At 29.6% G+C, this 22773-nt stretch overlaps 1 protein-coding gene across 1 annotated transcript in view; it reads left to right on the top strand.

Moving 5' to 3' along the window:
- The window catches only part of LOC148299052 (zwei Ig domain protein zig-8-like), a 65968-nt gene that overhangs the window by 3501 nt on the left and 39694 nt on the right, over positions 1-22773 (top strand). Inside the window, exon 2 of the mRNA XM_088276417.1 lies at positions 19316-19711. Within this exon, the coding sequence (XP_088132543.1) occupies positions 19549-19711 (163 nt within the window). The 5' untranslated portion in view covers positions 19316-19548. The remainder of the gene's footprint in view (positions 1-19315; positions 19712-22773) is intronic.

The raw sequence follows: 22773 nt of genomic DNA, 5'->3' as shown, positions 1-22773 counted from the left end.
CCAGCAAGTCAATATAAAATTATGTGATTTTTAATCTCATGTTTTTATAATATCATGCTGATCTGTTTCAAAAAACGCTGGGCTGATCACGTTGCCTTCATGCTATTAACAACCAAGATAACACTGCTTCTATGCGATGCAATACCCTTTACATAATTGGGAGCTGATAACTTAGAATTTACCATAAAGAAAAAAAAATTGCTACCTTCCAAAATGATAACGTTGATAATATTCGATGATATCGTTATTTTTTCATAAAAGCCCCATTTGAAATGTAGAAAGATTATTTTTTAACATCTTCCAATCGCCTTTTCTGTTTTTTTAGTGCCGATAACCACCGCGCAGACTAATATTTTAATCGTCTTTGATTCGCTTATTACTGGATTATCTTTTTAAAAGTTCGCTTATGAAATGAATAATGAAGTTTTATTTCGTTAGTCTCCCGGTTTTATTTTCCAGACATGGGTGTTTGTTCCGAGGCAGTTTACAACTTCGGGTGATAGATAAAGCGTTTTGAATAAACAAAGATATATTTACATGTTAGTTACAACCTTTCGACTCGTTTCATAAACATACCCGCCGCTTATCTTAGTTTCGTCTGGATTTGGGGGCATAAATTTGATGACTGGGGTTGTACTGTGTAAATATTTGTGAAGTTATTAGGTGAACCCCCTTCAAGTGAATGCCCTTTTCATAGTTGACAGTATCCCCACGCAGAGATACAACTTTTTAACATTGTTTGTAAAATATTTTATACGTTAAATTCAACACTGATTTTTTGAGTCTACGAAGTTGTATTTTTTTGGTAATATCTTTCCATTTTTAAATTAAGTTTTACGTAGTGAAAACCACTTTTTAAATGATGCGGAATGCATCGAAACACATGTCACAGTAGATTTTAAGAAATAATGATATTAACTAAGTAAAACTTTATTTAAAAAGTAGTATTTTATTGTTAAAAAATACATAAAAATCAATTTTGTGACAGCTGTTTTGCCTAGTTATGGCATTTTCAAACGAACGGGAAGATTAAATGGACTGACGATCCTTATATACCTATACAATTCCAGGTACTTAAGTAATAGTTTTAACATGTGCAGTAACAATTTACGGGAGACAACAGCAACACTGTGTGGTCTTGTTCGCCTTCGTAGTGTAATGGTCAGCACGCTCGGCTACCGTACTGGAGGTCCCGGTTTCGATTGCCAGGGGGGTCAAATAAATATAAATTATTTTTTCAATTATTTTTTTGACATCTCAACATAAATGAAGAAGAATATGGAAGTCTGGACATTTACGGGGCTTATGACCCTCATAGGCTAGTTTAAGTGATCACTTTACATACGTGTAACATTCACCAATTCTACCCATGATTGACAACCACCCTACTCAAATTCTCGGATCGTAATAATCCATTTAATTTATTTTTAAATGTTTTCTTTACTATCAAATTCCGTGAAATCTTGAAAAAAAAACGTCTTTAGTGTGAAAAAAAAATGCCCAAACACCCAAGAAACTATTAGTTGACTCAAAATATTCTCTTCACGTCTACTGACCGTATTATATTGCAAAGGCAGTCAATCCTTTCGCTATGGAATTTTATTGAAGCACCTAACATATTTATTCCAAATTTTCAGAAGGTTCCTACTTTTTTCATTGTTGATCAATGCACGCATTAAAGAAAGTATTCGAGGGTTGAGTCCTAATTCAGTTTATAAAGGACGACCCTTCAATTTTCTACCCTCAAATATTCAATGGACCCTTTACTCCGTAAACGATGGCGTTTTTTTTACTGAAAATAGGTATGTAAGAAAGGTGATGTCGAATAGAGATTTTCAAGTAAAAAGAAGCTTTTTAAAAGCAGTGTGGTATTTAGTTTCTTTGAGCTAGTTCATGGTGATTTGAAAGTCTTGAAGTTTTTCTGCAGGTAGTCAAAAACGTAAAAATGAAACATTTTTTTGAGAAAAATCACACGTAAAAATTATTTTCTGAATATTAACAAAACATATTAATTGACAAATTTAACACAAATATGTAAATTGATCACTTCAGTCAGTCTTATACCAGGTCGCAAGCACTGCAATGCTCAGATTTCCATTTTCATTATTATGTAAACGATAGATTATTTTTCTCATTTGAGACACCTTCAGTACTGCTACTTACCCTTTACAGTACTCGTCATGTTATTGGTATTTTTAATATTAGTACAGTAATTGTCCATAAGGAATTGCATCAAATTGATATACTGTTGATTTGATATTTTTCTTGAAAGAAACGTTTCAAATGTTTCGCTTTTAAGGTACAAATCTAGGAAATTGAATAAATGTCAGACTAAAAAAATCAATTCATAATATTGACTATCTTAAAAATCAAATTCTGAATCTCCAGCATGATTGCCAAATATTTTAACCAATATACTATGAATGCACAAGGATAAATATGAATCTAATAAAATTGAATAAATGTCAGACTGAAAAAAATCAATTAATAATATTGACTGTCTTGAAAATTGAACCCGGAATCTCCAGCATGATTGCCAAATATGTTAACCACTATACTAAGAATGCACAAGGATAAACAAGAATCTAATAAAATTTAATAAATGTCAGACAAAAAAAATACAATTCACAATATTGACTGCCTTAAAAATCTAAACCGTGATCTCCAGCATGGTTGCCAAATATGTTAACCACTATACTTTGAATTTGTTTCTGTATATAGTGAATATATCATTGAGTCAAGTTGTAATTTCGTGGATAGTGAGTATCGTGGACTGTGAACTGTAGACTCTAGGCTCCACAACGACTCAGCCATAACTTGAATCCAATTTTCGCACACAAGTATGATAAGTAAGAAGTATTTTCTTCTTTTTCCTGGGTCCATCCCAACTAATCGTCTTTGTAGACTTTCAGGATCAACTTTTCTCGTCCTCAGGTTGTAGGTGCTTCCTTTAAAAATTGCTGTAATCATAGTACTTCGAACTTATAAGTTAGAAGTCTATGATTATTGTAAATGTTAAAAATAAAAGATGTTTTTTTATTCTTATGACTGGTAGTAAAAAAATAAAATTCTGGTGATACTTGGCTCACGTTATAATTGTTGTATTCCGCCATAAAGAGAACTTTGAACTTCCGGATAGGAGTAGCCTCCAGAGCGCTGCCTTTGGCCTTAATTAAAGCAATAAAATACATTGTGAAAAAGTTCAATTAGAAGCCTCGACGAACTTTTAACTCTAGATTTTAAGGAGTGCTTAGAGTTTTGCTGACGAAGACTAATATGCCATAATGAGAAGAGAAAAAAAGCGAAAAAGATATTTCTTTAAGTCTTGTAAAAAAGTTTTATTTAGTATACATATAAAAATGTAAATGGTCGGTAGTTAAAAATCTTATATCTCTAAACGTTATTTACTGATTGCATTGAAATTTTATCTCAAAGATATTTTTGACGGGTGTTTTACCTGTAATAAGTTAAAATATATTTTACGTATATATATGCTGAATGAAATGGTATTCGTACTATGCAAACAAAAATAGACAAAAAAAACTCAAATACAAAATTGGAAATCATTGTTACTTGAAAAATTGATGATGAAGGTTCAAAGATTGCTCATAATTTTTGGCAAATCATTTAAATACATAAGTTTTTTTGTTGTTATCGTTTTAATGTTATCAAATGTTGTTAATGTATGGGAAAATGAAGCATGGATTTAGCAAAAGAAGATTGTGCTCAGACGAATGTGCTGCAAAACATTGTTTCATGGATATTCGAATAGCGATATAAGGAAGGAAGGAAGGCTGAGATAAGCATTATCGATTAAATTAGGGTGTGTTGAGATGGTCTTGGTATGTGAATCAAATCAGTAAAGAAAGAAAAGCGAAACATATTTATGAGGAAAATGTATTTGTTTATAGTAACAGATTAAAACCGAGAAAAATTTGGCATAATCAAGTTTTTCAAATATTCGAAAGTGGTGAGTCTTTTTCTCTCTGCCTAACTCTGCAAAAGTCTGCACGGTGGTTAGTTAATTTAAATTTAAATACACTTTATGACTTATATAACGTCTTAAGATCTTACTTTAGTGATATCTATGGTAGAAATTCATAGTTTTCATTCGTAGAAATCTTCGTAAAATGTATGTTAATTATTATTTTATTATTTGAGTTTTTTACGTACTAGGAAACGCATGTAAATATCATATTTTTAATTAAACTTATTTTTAACCATTTAATTTTATACATTTATTCCTTGTGAGCATTTTTTATAAACAAAAAAATAGTTAATTCTCGTAATACCGTTCATAGCGGATCGCATTTTTCACTTAGCATAAAATTATTTGACACTATGACAGTGACGTCAGATTACCACGTGACTGCCAGTGCTAGTGACAGTTTCATCTCAGTCAGCCTGCGCAGTTTTAGAACCTGAAAAGGGCGGGAACGCGTTAAAAGCTACACACTGCGAAGGTCGCCATATTTGTTTTTATATATGTAACACATATTAGAGGTCATAAAAAACGGTGACAAGATTTATTACTTCGGTAACGATCATTTTGCGGGTGACTTTCCTTTCGAGCCATCTTACCAGCCAGCGTGCGAAAAGAAAAAACATCAGATATATCAGTCAACAATGAAATTAAATCTGGATATTGCTTGAATTATTACTAAGACATGTAAATTTATGTGTTTGTTGGATCCGTAATATATTTCTGATGTTTTTTCATTCATTGAATCTGTAATCTATGTATTTTTGCGATTCTTTTAACATATGTATGAGTAAATATAATGAATTGTACCTTCTATCCACGGACTTATTTTTCTTGTATTTTTTGTTAAATATTCAGATAAAATTTGAATGTTCACATATTTTTAGTGTGTCTTAATTTTAGTCCATAAGTTCTGGATTCATTTCACTTCAAAGCTATTAAAGTTAAGGGTTTTTTTATATCTAAACATTGATGTATTTAACTTTTTTATTAATTTCAATTTATTTAACTCCTATACGATGGACGTTATATAAGTTTTATTCCTTGCTGTTTAAGAAAGTTTTAACTGGTTACTGTAACTGATAACTGTCCGCCTCCGTGGTGTAATGGTTAGCGTGTTAAGCTACCGTGCTAGAGATCCCGGATTCAATGAAAAATAAATATTGGTGACATTACACTAATATTTATGTCATATTTTTCACTAATATTTCCTTAATATTGTATTGGATTGGTTTCTGAAGTGCAAGAGTAATCACCTAACCTTTATGCAAGTAACTATAGAGACAACGCTGCGTCTTGGGGTAAAATACCCATACTCGTGCTAATTTACGTAACGTGTACATAATTATTATATAATTTGTTTTTTCTAGAGGAAAAACAAAAGAATTGGATTAAATATGTTAATAATAAGTGTTGTGATAAGTTAATGTGCAGTTTTCAAAATAAATAAGAAACTACGTTTTTAGACCCGCCAAAAATGCAAAAGGATAATCATGATTTTTTTGTCGTATGGAACATTTTCGAGATGTCCCTTCATATTTTTTTTGTGTTTTGTTTTTTTTTGTTGTTTGTTTTGTGCCCAAAGATGATTCAGCACAGTTCAGGCAGCTAGCTGTCTGGGGTCGCGGATCAAAAGACCAGATAATGAACCTTTTCATAAAAAAAAATATCCAATACTTTATGTAAATGGAGAATGAAAGCGTGACGCGTAAAAATGCTCCTTTTTGCATTCTCAAAATTTAAAATAATATTTTATTCTCTTTATCCACAAAGAGACTCCCGCTCCTAATTATATCGTCCGACGAATGATTTCGGGAATTTAATGAGCGTTTGTTGCTTCGTTACTTTCCTCCACTCTGCGTCGCTGTCGAATAAAGCGAGATTCTATTTATAAAAACACAGTAATTTGACAATGAGTTTTAGACATTTTACACAAAAATTGTTGACGAATACAAATTTATCTTGATCATAAAAATGAGATACAAATTTAAAATTTCGCATGAATAAATTCAGACGTATACACCCAATACCCATTTTTATCCGCAATATTTCGAAGAAACGGAATATCGTTTTGTTTATTTAAAAAAAGATGAAAGTGTTATTTAAAAAAAATTATCTGTTAGTAGAACAATAAAAATGTACTTTTAATGATGCCTGATATATATATATATATATATATATATATATATATATATATATATATATATATATATATATATATATATATATATATATATATATATATATATATATATATATATATATATATTATATATAAAAGCAAAGCCTTTATATTAAGAGGGTTGTCGAGCGTCTACCCAACGACGTCACGGTGCCTGTCAATGTTTTATATAAATACCTGTTTAATATTAATACATCATTTAATGTTATATCTGTTACTATAAGTACACGTCTACAGATGAAATACGGTTTATAAGAATCTTATCGTTTAGAAGAATAATATCTTGATAATAAAAGGTACAAAAAAAAAACTGAAAAAAGTTTCAATTGAGCAATTCAGTTCATTTTAATTTGATTGGAGACCAAGTCAGTAAAATCTCGTCTTATTTGCAGCAGTCAAACCCCTAGTTGCGAATTAACGTAGGTCGAATTAACGGGGAGCGCCGAAACGCTGACGCCTCATTTCGGTGACATTATCCATTATATTCGTATTGGTGGCGTTATACACTGGTGAGATAATACTCACAGCGGTGGCATTACACCCGTGCATTTGTCCTGCGCGAACTAATATGGGTGGAGGGATGCTAATAGCGGTTATTACTTCCACTTGGCTCTGTGGCGCACTGACCATTATGAGAAAGATAGACCATTGTGACGTGGTTATGCAATAATTGACCGAATATTAATACTCTGTATTTTATCCGCGCGGACAAATTGTCCAACTGGCTGGTTCGGACATCGGAATAATAAACAAGCTCTAATGAACAATCCATTCCGTAGTATAATGGTATGTAAGTGAAATTCAGGAACTTAGAGATTAACTCCTAGTTAGTTCGTTCATTTTGTCATTACGGCAATGTATTCTTATTTTTGTCTTGGGATTTTTTTTCTTGTATTTATATTTATATATTAAAACCAACATATATACGTTTTAATGAATTCATATTGTACTTCTATCCTCATCATTTATGGTTCACTTAGTGAAACACCTTTATCCGCCTAGGTAGTGTAATGGTCAGCAAGCTCGGCTACCGTACTGGAGGTCCCGTGTTCGCAAGGGTCATATAAATATAAGTGATTTTTTTACTATATTATTTATAGATTTATATTATCCACTGACACTTCGTGATGGAATTGCATTTTTAATTTATTATTAGATTAAAACCAATATTTTTAGCTTTTCCACTTTTTTATTTGACCAGCGACCGGGTTTCGTCGTTACCGACATCATCAGTCTGATGATGTCGGTAACGACGAAACCCGGTCGCTGGTCAAATAAAAAAGTGGAAAAGCTAAAAATATTGGTTTTAATCTAATAATAAATTATATTATTTATATTACCTTGGACTGGTACCTGATGCGGAAGACTGTTAACCTTTCCTTCACGTGTAAAAGATCAAGATAACAGTGCGTTTATATGATGCAGTGTCCTATGCACCATCGGATGTGTATGAGAGTTTAAAGATGACATAGTATCACGTAAAAACTGTACTTTATGACTGACTGTTTACTTTATTGATCGCCTTAGTTTATTTGGCTATTTATAATATTGAAATTTTGATTAAATGTTTTAATTTCCAAAATCTTTTAATTATGTAATGTAAACCTCACTAGTTTACTTACTTATTTATTCCACCCATATTCTATGAATATATCTCTGCTATAAGTTTAGTACATATCTGTCCTTAAAGATGACAAGGTAGGTTACTTGTCCAAACCGGTTATAGTTAAAATGCCAAAAATTAAAAAGTAGTTAAAATTTTTATCTGAGCTTCTTATACAGGTAATAAAATGTGCCACAAAATACAATATTACCAAAACCCATTCAAAAAATTATATATTCTCTCTTATAAAGTTGTTTAATTGAACAATCTACTTCAAATGTGTAAGGTTTTCTTGAAGTGGAAAAAATAATATTCCAAAAATATTAAAAATACGAATTTGTACTCTCACCGTCATTTTCCAACCTTTATCAAAAATATTTCAATATTTATTTATAATTTAACATTAACTATCGGCTATTAAGTTAAGGACGAGTTTTTGATGAATTTGCGAACAAGGAGATCCACACCTACCACTCATACATTAATGACGTCAGTAACGATAAAAGCACAAAGCTAATCCTTGCTGACGCACAAACCCATCCTGAATCCTTAAATATCGTAAAGGATTTGAGTGTAGTGAAATACGAGGACGTGGTTCGTTGTGTGCTCTTTAATCGCAGCCTTGGGTTTAACCCTTTGAGTGCGGAATTATCTAACAACGGTAGAGAACAAAAAAGGTTTTAGCTTGTCAAGTTTGTTTGTTTGTGTGTATAAAACGTATAACAAAAGTTTATATACTCATGATTCAGAAATTCATTGCCTTAAACAATGTACGCTAAGAATAAAGGAAAAGCGAATAATAAAAAATACAAATATCATAAGCATTAAAATAAATGTGATCTCTCCTTAAATTGATAAGGGTTTTAAACAAATTTTGTAATATGATGTGGTTTCCATGAAAAATGACAGATCATTTCTTTTAAGATTCCAACGATATCTATTTTTTTTTTAAATATTTTTCACCTTTGTCTAATAACATATAAAATAAACAATTAAATTGAAGCCAAGTTAATTTGATGAGGGACTTCACATAAAAAATGAGTGTAAATTGAGGTCGAAAGAATTCAAATCAACATTATAATTGATTCGGCAGTCACTTTGTGGTATTATCTTTCCATTATTTTTCCTTTTCCTTCCTGCAAAATCTATTTTTCATACCATACCTTCACCCTTTTACTCCCTTCTTCACACACACGTACTCCCACTCTTTTTGTGATTATTTTTTTATCTCTTAATGTTTTAATATGTATTTTAAAATAAATGTGGAATTGTTTAATTGGCTTTATTTTTATTAATATTTTTGCTAATGTCATGTTTATTATTGTAAATGTTACTATTTTTTACTACATATTTTTTTAATGTAAAGCTGTACCATTCGCGAACAAATAAAATAAAATTAATGCATTTACCTTTCACATGGTTAATACCACTATTTTTCAAAATCTATTATTAAAAACTTTTTCTTATTTTTTGTCATCCTTCAACGTCTCAATGACACAACTCTGAAATTTAGACGTTTATAGAAACTCAACTTTACGTACGATGTTTAAAAATATTGCAGAATGCATAAAAATACTTGTCACAATAGATTTTTAAGAAAAGTGGAATTAACCAAGTGAAGTTTTAATTTTATAAATATATGGTATTTTGAAATTAATTTAAATAATTTTAATTCAAAATAATTTTATAATGCACTTCATACAAAAATGAAATTGTAGGTATCTGAACATTAAATATAGTAAAATGCTTGTATTTTATCACGTTCCATAATAAATCAGTTTTGCGATATAAAATGCGATACAACCATGGGTAATGTTTTGTTTTAATTTACATTTGATTGTCTAATGCTGACATCATAACATTATAAAGTACCTAGATGTTGTATATATTATACATATTTTGTCTATAAATAGCCAATTTTACAAACAATATTAGTATTATTTTAAGGAGCGCCGGAGAAGATCGGACTTCTCCATACAATTGTGCGGCAGAAGGAGTCGTCAACCAACGGTTCCGGAATAACCAAAATATAATATAAATTTAGCTGCGAAAATCCATTCAAAACTTTAATTTCTACGTAATCCTAATTCAAAGCCTTACCATATCTTGTAACTAATTATAAATTCAATATACTCGTACTACTGTAGTTTATTCAATAAAAATTATTTTGTCAGAAAATAATGAAAATACACGTTTTTCAACCTCTGCCTTGTCGTTTACATGTCATAGAAATCTATCTAATTCTTATTTTGTCTCCCACCAGTTTGATGATGTCGGTAACGACAAAACTCTGTCACTGTCAATTAAAATAAAAGTGGAAAAAACTAGAGTTCTTGTTTTATATTGCAGTTAGGAACAAATACATTTTGTAGTATCCCCACTAGCTTGGAAGCGGTTTACTTTTTATTTGTATTATAAACGAAACGTGCTTATCAAATTGGTTGACGACAGCGTGGGGTGGTCATAAAACGTAGAGAATTATTAAGGTAATACAAACTTCATCGAGTTCCTTAAAAGTATATAAGGTAATCCCAATTTCTGCGTTTACTATATTTCCTCTTTTATTATTTACACTACCCGTCAATAATTTCGACTAAGTGCGGTACTTGTTACATAATTGCTTATAAAATCTGAGTTTGTCACCAATTAGGAGCTATTATATCGATATCTCAAAGACTAAGAAGAATGTTGAAGTATAAAAACACGTGGATATTCAAATGTGACGTTGGGTCAAATGAGAATGAAGGAGCATTTTTTTTAAATAATGGATTAAAATATTAATTTGTAAATAGTTTAACTTGGGAAATTTTCTTAAAAATTCATATGAAATTTAATTTTAAACCACAATCAATATTCACGTTCGTCGACTCCTAGTTTTCCACATTTGAAATACCTCAATTGATACATTGTATCTACCTACAAGCAGACAAATTAAATGTGGAACTTGAAAATCAATATCTCTCATAGATTTTTTTCGATAAAACCTTTAAACGAATTTAAAAAAAAATAACAAAAACTTTTTTTTATTGTGCGCTGTCATTTTATTTAACTAGTGACCGGGTTGAATCATTATAAAAAGGAAAGAATATTATATATCTCAACATATATGTAGAAAATTATGGAAGTCAAGGTCAAGTCAACAGAGCTTACGGCTTGTCGAAGGCTGGTTTTTACACACTGGGAGAAACATAATTTAAAATTTTGAACACACTTATAATTTGACCACTTATTTTATTTTCAGTATTTTGGGGTTTCAAAATTCTGGTTCATTAATAGGGGGTTCTTCGCTATAAAGTTTTTACCCATATGTTTAAATCTCAAAATAGACGAAGAATGACACCCAAAATGTTATAAGGAATTCATTTAAAAAATCTAAGAATAATGCATTTTTTTTTTGTTTTTTGTATACATGAAATACTGGTGATCATATAAGGTATTCGTGATCCGACTTACCCTATGCATTTAATGCACGATAAGTTACATTCGTGATTATTTTTTTATTAACCTCTCCATCACTCTTATCTCCCCTCCTAGGGTAGTTAACATTAACAAGTAATGTACCGTAGTAAACATAATAATGTTATTATTTATACCACTGATAAAATGCTGTTTGTAAATTACTTGGTAATTGAAGTGATTGGATTAAAAATATTATTTTTATGGAATAAGAACAAAAGTATAGTTAGGATTAGTATTTAAAAAAAAAACACTTCAAATTGAATAAAAGTATTTAATATTTACGTTTTAATATTATTCGGTTCATTTTCTATGGAGATCAGACATAACGGATCAGTCTTACTTTACATATTAACAGAGGTCTATATTATCACAAGATAAGGTTTATGAATAGACGTAGGTGAACGTGTTAAAAAATAAAGCAAATTTATAACATAATTTATATTCGAAGCACTAAAGTTGTGATTTTCTATTTTATAATTAAATTGTAACTTTGTCTACCGGTTAGCTTTAAACCGTTAGACATTATAATTAAGTTAAAATAAAATATTAATTGTGATTTTTAAACAAAGATACATTTTAATAACAAATTCACAACGTATTATTTTAAAATAAGTCGTTCGTAAACAGATTTTTTGGCTATTTGAAGCTTATCATACTTATCATTGAACAAATTTAATTGGCTTTGGTGCATTTAAAAGATGTTTATTACTAGCTGTACCCGGCCTCGCCTTGCTGTGGCTCAGTCCAATTTAGTGGGAAATAAAGATAATAGAAAGCCCAAATCCGAATATGTATAATTTCACGATGCTTGAAGCAATGGAAAAAATAAAATTTACATATGTAACAATGCAATAAAAAAACACGTCAAAGTGACAGCAGCTATCACGACGCATGCTGGCTACCATGTTTAATGCTTAGTATTGCGTGTATTATTATTACTTTCAACAGATGGCACTGTGACTGTTTAAAAAAAAATATATATTTGAATTGTCATATAACAACAATCTCCTGAAAAATCAAGTTTTTTGATTTTTTAGGAGATTGTTTTTAAAGTTTAAAAATCTAATACAATGTATTAAAAATAAATATCAAACCACTTTTTTATTTTTTGCTGTGCAACATATCTTTTTAAGTAAAACCCTAATGTTTTTTAGTCATTTGAAAAATATTTTGATTGAATTTTTTAATCATTTTAATAATATTTTTTGCCCTGTAGCGAGTAAATATTAATTTTAAAATATGCCACTTTTGTTGGGATATAGAACATTTTCTGGGCATTCCGAAAACATGCACAACTGAAAATTGTCAATTTTATCATATGACGTTATTGAAAGGAGTGAGCGATATATTTAAATAAAAAAACATGCTTACTTAAATTAAACTATTTCAAATATTTTGCTTTCAATACTCGACATATTTAAAATGAAAAAAATATATAGTAAAAAAAATATATATCAGTAGGTACGCAAATATAAAAAATAAAATAATATAGTACGTCAATAAAACATGACTCACAGTAACATTTTTGCATATTATGTTAAATGTTAAAAAAAAAAACAAGTATATATTTTAGTTAATTTCTTTTTGACTGGTGACAATAACTTTTTACTTTATTGTTTCAAATGCAGTTCCACCAAAAATCTTAATAAAACTTATATTTAAGTAATAAATGTAAGCATTAATGATCAAATAAATTTGTATAAAAATAATGCCTTGCAATAAAATGTCCGTGGATAAATAAAAAGTGTTTCATAATTCGTTATTTACTGAAAATATTAAATAATACATAGAAATATGCACACACTTGAAACAATATAAGCCTCTGGGGGTAAGGGTTGAATAGAAACTGACTGAATTGCAGAACGCTTTCAAATGAGGCTCTAAATATAATAATATTTTGCTATCTAAGTAGACTCATAAAATGAGTAGTTGTTAATATATTGAAGAGGTTTGTGGAAACATGTTTTCGTTCTTTGCACGAGGCATTATATTTGAAGGGTGTTTGTACCCTTTGTTAATGAAACACGTTGCGAATTCAACAGGAAATTTCACTACGAGTTTAAGGATTATTATGGAACGCAAATGGAATAATTTCTATGAATTTTGATCGCTTGGAAAACTAATAACAAGCTTCGTAAAATACAATATAAAATAAGTTTCTTGGTCTGTTTCAATGAATGTTTAGATGTTAGTATGTTCAAATATATGAGATTTGTTTGCATTGATAATAATAGATACGTCAAATATTGTATTAATATATTGTGATATTCGATTGTTTTCAAAAACGATTGTAACTTTCCCTTCACAATTGTAATATACAAGTAATAATGTAATACACCTTCCCTATTGTAATATACAAGACGATACCTAAACAATATGTTACCAATCGAAAAATACATGTATTAGGTCTGATTTTTATTCTTCGTTAAAACAATGACGTCAAGAAATAAATAACAAGTAATTTTAAATATTGTTTTAAAAAATTATGCTAAAAATAATAATTTCAATTAAAAATATTTTCTGTACAAAAATCAATTTAAACCGCTTAATCTGGTTCGAAATAAATTCTTCGTAAGAATATTTTATTTTAAACTAAACTTTAAACACCATAGGTCGTTAAATTTTAACCATGTGTCATTTTAACCACATGTTGTTTAATTTTTCTAAAATTAAAAAAATATGATTAACCAAAAAATTACTAAATTATGATTTGAAAGGAAAAACGTGAGATATAAATAAAAAAAAACCTTCCTAAAAGTGAAAGATACTTTTTCAAATATTTTTTTACCCCAAAATTAGTTATATATTATAATATTTGGTATCTTTGCACATATTTGTATTTTGAAAATACCCTTTGAATATACGGGCTTAATAATACCACCCAAATACTTGAATGTACGTTTCATACGCCTAAGAAGGGCTTAACCCACAATTCTCTATACGAGTTATAACAATAAAGGTATTATTAAACCGTTTCAATATTATAGGTATCTCAACTTGAAATGTAAAATTTATCTTTTTTTATATGAAAGAAGGTGGCCTGGCATATAGTAAGATTACTATGCCCGTTGATTTAAAAAAAAACTATGGTCTTCAGATAAAAGCTGTTTGACAAATTCAGAAAAATAATTTATACTAAGACAACACTGTCACTAATATTCATCGTTCGCTTTATGTAAAACCACCTAAAAGTAATACTTCATGACTACTGGTTATTTCGACACCGGTAGTGATGATATAGTGTTTTTAAGAAGTATTACTCAATTCGAACGATGAATGACAAGAAAAGTGTTACATTCTTCTTCTTCTAACTCATATCTACACCCATTGGTGCATAGAGCACTGAATAGAATTGTTATCTTGATCGATACTTACATGAAGGCAAGGTGATTATTCTTACGCTTCAGGGACTAGTCCAGGATAATATTAAATAAATATTAGTTTATAAAATCACTAATATTTATTCTCACTCCGTGGAGGTGAAACTGGGACATCCAGCACGGTAGCTAAATACGCTAACTATTACACCACGGAGGCGGACAAATCATTTTATATTACCATACCACTAACTCAACAATGCTTTTAATATACAAATTTTAAATGTTCTTGAATTCTGGTATTGAATTAACACAATGTTTTATCAATGCAACTTTTTTGTTGGGCTATATTTCAGTACAAATTGTGTTTTACTCTGTTCTTGGTTCAACCACGTAAATTACTGATAATTAATGATTTGGATATGCGGACACTTAGTACCCTTTTCAACTTCAAACAAATCATTTTATATTACCATACCACCAAGTCAAAAATGCTTTTAACAGACAAATATATTATAAAGATATCTCGAAAGTTCTATAATTCTATTCTAGTATTGAATTTACGCGATATTTTTCCAATGCAACTTAGTTGTAAGGCTATATTACCGTACATACTTTATTTGGCTCTGTTCTTGGTTCAACCACGTAAATTCCTGATATTTAATGATTTGGATATGCGGACACATAATGCCCTTTTGAACTTTATCGAATTAGTATATTGCGGTAGCGCTGCCAAGAAACCCGTTATATTGAAAGCACATTAGGCGCCTATCCAAATACATTTCCTCGTGAAAGTTGGTGCCGAGTTTTTAAGTGGTGGTGTGCAAAGCGCTAGAGATAAGGAAAGTATTAAGTGAAAGAAAAGCAAGGGGGATGCACCTTAAGAAAGAGACGAAAAAACTAAATTATAAAGTTTACCAATTTTAACCGGGTAATTTATTAATGCGTCAGCCTCCATAATGTTATTCTTACGTTTTTTATATTACTTTTCATACTTTTTCTTACCATCAGAGTTCACAAGTTGTAGTAGATCAACAAAAAACTGAAATTGGGACTGATTTTTTATCATTTTTTTTAATTTAGTGATATCACTACAGTATTTCACAAACTGCACTATTTACGCATTCCCAGGTACAGTAAAAACTCTTACTACTTACATTTAAATTAAAACATAATATCTCCATAGTTTCTAAAAGAGCTGTGCATTTCAGACCAATTTTCTGTTTAACGTTTCGCGCTTTGATCGGGTACGAGAGTTCTCATGGGTAAGTGATTATCTTACCAGCTCGCAACCAGCATACTTAATTTGACGAAGGTGCCTTTGCTATTACGGGAGAAATGGCATTGAATGCTTTTCAAATAGCAGTAAGAGACATTAGAAGAGATAAAATAACAACTCACTTTTTTCTGTCATTATAGTTGTAAGATACAGTAATTATCGAAAGGATTTCATAAAAAATATCGGTGATTTTTATTGTACTTCTTGTTGATATTTACTTTTTCAAACCCCAAAAAACCCCGGCATTAAATATTTTTCGTTAAACTTATACCTACAATAGAGGTTCTATACAATAGTTAAATTTTTATGGAATTTTAAAAGCGCTTTCCTCAACTCAGCGAGATGATTTTATGTTCTATTAATGTATAAGAATAATTTTTACGTCAGTAAGTTTCCGTTTTGAAAGTCAGAAAATACAAAACGATTTGATGCGGCGAGCCGTTGGTATACAATGAAATGACGTCACAGTAGTTGAGTTTCACGTCGGTCGTGTGTCATTATTCATTTCCGAAAACAAAGCGCGCGACTGTGCTAGCGTCATTTCCGCGCGAAAAGCGTTTTTAGGTAGGTAAAAATATTCATACTTTCAACCTGTATGAAAAATTCATTTTACCCTCTCCTACACTAGGCTCTCGTTTGAATTATTAAAAATAGATAAGCTGAAAACGCCGAAAAATTGTTTGAAAAAAGTTCTTGTTTGTCAAATTTGTTAACAATTAATTAATTGAATACTGAATTCGTCCGCCACCGTAGTGTAATGGTCAGCACGCTCGGCTACCATTCTGGAGGTCCCGGGTTCGATTCCCAGAGGGGGTCTAATAAATATAAGTGATTTTTTCACTCTAATATTTATTCAATATTACCCTGGACTGGTACCTGAAGCGTAGGGCTGATCACCTTTCCTTCGTGTGTTAACGATCAAGACAAATGTTGTTAACACTGCGTTTATATGATGCAATGCCCTATGCACCATTGGGGTGCGGATAAGGGTTCAAATGAACGAATGAATGAATAATTTTAAACTTGCTTGATTACTTATTGTATTGTAGTTCTTCAAAATACAAGTGTATGAGAAAAACTCATTACATTTCACATGATTGAAGAACCATTGTGGCAAGAGTGTTTTGATTCCATTCATGCATTTAAAAGTTATTTATAATTTTTTCATATAATTGTAGCACAAACCATATTTTTTGCAGTGTTTTATCATATGACAATAAAGAAACACATTTTATTTTATATATACACGTGAATTATCAGCATTTATTAACATAAGCATAAAATAACAACAATCCCATATTATGATCCCTCAAATACAATTAACCTTATTTGACACCCTTCTGAAACCCCTAAAAAATGAAATTTCACAAAAAATATACTGAGCAAAAATATAGACGCAAGTCTTATTATCTACATACATAATTTCAAACCTGATTTTTTTTTAAATTTATGCAAAAGGGTTAACGAATGATATTTCGATTCGAAAATATAATTCAATGCATTATTTTCATTTCATCGTACCATTACGTCCATACTAGCGGACAGGTTAAATACATAATACATTCATACCGGAAGATGCTAAGGGCTACATGTTTAATTTGGGGGTTGAAATACAATGTGTGCGTGTACAGATAGATTCCTGGTCAAATAAGGGTGCAGAATTGATAAGCGTACTTAACGGTTTAATTAATGTATCATCGCGCATCCTGTTAAAAATTTACATTTATCTTTAATTTATTTGTTCCTAAACATAATTCGTTATTAAAATAACAAATAAATAATAATTGTTTATCTTTTTTAATGTTTTATTTAAAAATTGTATCTCAATGGTCCTTATTTGTTTTAAAACGTTTTGAATTAGTATGATCTAGTGTGAATCCAAAAACTTAATGAAGTTACTTTACTTTTTCAAAAAAATCTAACATATTTCGGTTTTCGGATAACATCACTCATCATGTTTGTAGGATGTCATTATCTTTTGTTTATTTTTCAGCTAAAAAGTTAATTTTATATCCGTAGTTTTATATATGTTCATTTAAAAAAAATCTGAAATAAGAGGCTGATGTGAATTCAAATAAACTTATTGTATTGGAGTATTAAGCAATTTAAGTTTTAAAAAGGTATCAAATAAATAAAAAAATCTAAATCATTTGAATAAAAAAAATTCATTAATTGATTCAGGGGTCACTTGGTAGTAAAACTTATCCATTTATAATTTTAGTTTTACTTAGTAAATACTACATTATCATTAAAATCTATTTTGACATGTGTTTCGATTTTTTTAAATTAAGAAATCGAGGAACGCTCATGAGTCTAGGTAAATTTGTGATAAATTTTTCGCTTTTGGAGAAATATTTTTTTGGTTTTTATCTTATTGCAGTATTCTGATCTTTGTCTTCCTTCATTGTGTCAGTGCATTCGGCTACCATGCTAAAGAACCTTCATTCAATTTTCAGGGAGAAAGGATGAAAAAAATCAAAGTAATTTTTCACTTAACATTCACAATCAGTTCCTTCAGGATATCATCTTTGAATCTTGATAATATTGTGTGTTTAAAAATACGTTGTTAATTCTTACATTGATTAATTAACGCCATGATCAACCACAAGTGGTAGGATATATAGGTCTTGTAATTGAACCCTGAACGCAGAAAACCCACTCTCTCTATTTTTGTTCAACAGAGCGTGTGTGGATTCACCACGCTCGGTGTATCAGGACTGGCTGCCTTTCACCTGAGTATTTGTGTATAGCTTCACCATACTGGGTTTAGTAAGAATAGGGGTAGGCGGTAGTACCATCTGCCTTGTGTTTCCGTAACATTTATTCCTCTGTAACATAAACACCCTTGAACGGTTGTAACATTTGTTTATAACGGTTATTCCTGTCGGGTTCATGGAATCCAAAGTTTTACCGTTCTAAGACTTTGGAACTCGTGCGCCAAGAATTAATTATCCTTGTGATTCTTGGAATTAATAAAGGTTAAACATAAATTTGTAAAATAAATACAAGTTAAAATACACAAAATGTAATTTCATTGGATTGAAATATTAAAATATACACATGAAAATAAAATAAAGTCATCATTTTATTATGAAATTTGTAATGAAATGTTTTAAAACTTCAATGAAAAATAAGTAGAACGGTAAAATTAACATATCTTGAGATATCTTTAAAACGTTTCAATTCTTATATTAATAAATAATAAATAATATAAATAGAAAACAATTTTTTTATTGATATTGATATCAGGTATTTACAGGGCTTACAACTTGTCTTAGGCTGGTTTAATGTTAAGTTATATTCAACATCCTACCCACGATTGACAACCACACTACTCAATTATCTGAATTTAAATGTATGCTTCACTTGACAACTTCATTTGCATGCTAGTTTTTGACACCATCTGTAGTTGAGTTTTAGTATTTTTTTTTAAATTATCCGAGTCCTTTATCAAATGTTTTAAAAATCACACTAAATAAATATTTTTTTACAGATATCAGCATAATCCATATGGGATATCATAAAAAAGGAGCAGAAGTATTTGAATATAGAAATATAATTATACGTAAATAAATTTTGAAAATAATATATAGTAAATAATAATTTTTTTTTCATTGTAATGCTTCAATAATAAATAAAGTAATAAGTTAAAATGTATAATTTAAAAAACTCAGTGTGGAAAAATCCTTACGAATTAAGTGTGTTTAACAAAAACTTCTCTGTGCAATGATAGTGAGTGATAAATCGGTTGAAATTCGCTTGTCTAGAGCCGACTCGGGGATGTTTGGCCACAGGGGTGAATTTTTAAATGGACGCAATCTTCAAGTTACTTCAGTTACAAAATGGATCAAATGGATACTAGCTGCAACCGTGTTAAGCTTCGAAACAGGTTAGTAGAAATATTGTTAAATTATTGGAAAACAATTTTGCTTTGAATAAAGTATTGTTTGAGTTTTTTGTGATTGATTTTCTATTATCAGTATACAAACAAATTAAAAAAGGACATAAATGTGTATCAACACTGGCGGCAGCCACATGCCGGATACAATATTTGCCACTTAATTTTTTTTATTTAAGTTCATGGTAATATTTTCATTACTCGGAATCTTTTAAAGTAAAAAATTTATTCAAAAATAAAATTGGTTTTTTTAGGCACCCTGTACTTAAAAGAGAAAATAATTAACTATCATATACTCAATATCAAAAATATGTTATTTTTCTACCATCTCTTTATGTAACCCATTCGTAGTTAAAAAGTCTATAAAAAAGAATTTCTTCACAGAATGTTTGGAAAAAAGGATTGAAAAATGTGTTTATCAAATTGGAGTCCTCCATGAAAGCATAGTCACCCATTTTATTAACTGGTCCTTGTATCGTTATGTCACAATCTCTTCAACTATAAACTCGGTATAGAATATCAGTTATTTGAAATTATAAGGACGAAAATTTTCACAGTTGGTATTTTCATTAAATATTTCACTCCATACAAGAAAGGTAGAAAAAACAATATTGCTGCGGTGGCGATTTATTATGAAACAATTATGAATACTCTCAATGTAATGTTCAAATGCTGTCAATTTTGTATTTTCACCTGTTGTAAATAGATGAATTCAAAAGCGTTCTTCAATTAGTGTTTTAATTTAATATTCGCTCATTTTTGGTGCGTCCGAACGATTTTTTTGTACATTTTATCATTTTACATACAACATCTTACACACATCATATTATCTGCAACATATATGAGTAGTATTCAAAAAATAAGATACAATATAACTTTGATGTCGGGTTGTGGTCCCATGGTTAGCGTCGCGGACTCTTGAGTCAGAGTTTCTTGCTACGAAACCACTCTATCACAATTTGGTATTTATTTCTAATGAGCTGCTTAGACTCACAGAAATATTATGAAACTGAAGTATTTTTTTAAAATAATTAAAAAAAAATACTTCTTCTAGTAAACAAATATTGAATTTGATCCATGATTAAAATTTTCATATTCAAACAAATAAAAATTATATTTCATAATTGTTTGAACTTATTTGAAGTAAACATAGTCCGAATAACGAAAAACTCGTATGATCAAGAAGAAAAAAATACATTTTTTATTTGTTCTCATATACCTGTACGCTGATTATTTTCATGAATTAAAATTATATGCAATTGTTTAAAACTTGTAATTTTCGAAGCTGGTAAATCACATATAATTTTTAAGACACATAAATGTCTGGACAAGGGAGGTTGTATTCTACTTTATAACTCAATCCCAGTAGTGTTAAAAATAAACTCAATATTAATACAAAGTTTTTCATGCGTTTTCAAAGTTTCTCATTTTTAACTTATTTTTTAAGGGACCTTGTATTATTCTGTTTTCATTGTTGTAAATAAATTACTTTTTTTATCGGCAACTTACCTAAGACGCTGTAAGGTTCGATAATTTATACGATCAAATGAATAACTTACGCTCAATTTGCCGTTAGCGAAATTGGGCGAGTTTTGGGAATATTGGAAATTTTGTAAACATGGCAAGAGTGTTAATTACGAAAACATTCTCACTAAAAAGGTTTTACAACAAACCTTGTGGGATTTGTATTTTATGTGGTTTGAGGTACAATAACTTTGGCTTTCTTTGCGAACGGGATTTTCCTTAGAACAGTTTTGCGTTTATTAACTAAAAATGATTCGTTAAATATAAACATGGATTAAAAAATAAAACATTTTCGTTGAATGAATAAAGTTTTTTAAATTAATCTAAAAAAAGGCGATGATTAAAACGCAAAGAAATTTTTTGTGACGTCTTTAAAAAGCCATTACCTTTATCAAGTTTTATATCGCGACCATTGTGGATCAGTCCGGTTAAATAAACAAAATAAAATGGAATTTTTTTTTTTTAACATATTTAATTTCACGATGCTTGTTAGTTGATACTATAGGATGGCGTGGATTGCTGTTACGTTCGACAGATGGCGGTGAAATTGTGGTTGAAAAATCTGCTTAAAGGAAACATGATTTTACCCGTATACAAAAATTAATATCCGTTGACAATTTTTTAAATCAATCGGTGAGTAACTTTAGAAAATTTGAGATATTGAGTAAACAAATATTTACATCGCTATTTATTTATATTTCAGTTTTTTTAAATCTTTTTATTTATTATGATTTTTTTTAACCCAATTATATTGAGATAACATATCTCTTTACAAATTAAAAAATAAATGCAAAGTAGCCATTTTTTCATTTCTTTCTTACCCTCATCTATACCCAATAGTACTTAAGGTTTTGCAAACATCGAAGCAGTGTTATCTTGTTCGTTAAATACATGATTATTAGGTGAACAGTCTTGCGCTTGATGTACCGGTCCAAAGCGATATCAAATTAATATTTATGTGAGAAATAATCGTATTTGTTATTACTACCCATAAAATTAACCCATGGCCTTTTGCACTATAACAAATACGCTAAACACTGCATTACGAAGGCGGATGAAAAAATATTAATTAAAATACAAGCACAGAAAGCTACACTTCAAAGAATATAAATTTTTATTAACTTCACGATGATGTAATTTATTTTCGGCCACACAAATAAACAAAAATATTGAAATATAAATAAAATTTAATAGATTTATTAATATGTGTAGAATTTTTTCGATGTGAAATTAAATGAAAGGATTGCGGTCATTTTTTTAAGTTATCCGTAAGTCTTCTGATATATTTTGATGAAAAATTCTAAAAAGTATTCAATTTACAATCATGTGCCCTCACTGGATTTTCACATGCCATGGGCACATTTAATAATTTAACAATACAAACTTATAAAACTATGATTTATGAAAATGTTTGTGACATCCAATAAAATACGACATTATCAAATAATGTGATCTACAATTTCTGATCCACTCACTTCCATTATCCATTTATGAATACCTCTTTTATACTTAGTTTTGTTATTTATTGA

This window comes from Brachycentrus maculatus, unplaced genomic scaffold (assembly GCF_059751285.1).
Source record: "Brachycentrus maculatus isolate JH-2025_06_01 unplaced genomic scaffold, ASM5975128v1 h1tg001381l, whole genome shotgun sequence".
NCBI lineage: Eukaryota > Metazoa > Arthropoda > Insecta > Trichoptera > Brachycentridae > Brachycentrus > Brachycentrus maculatus.
Note: the sequence above shows the minus strand (reverse complement) of the source record. Positions and strands in the feature narration are given on the sequence as shown.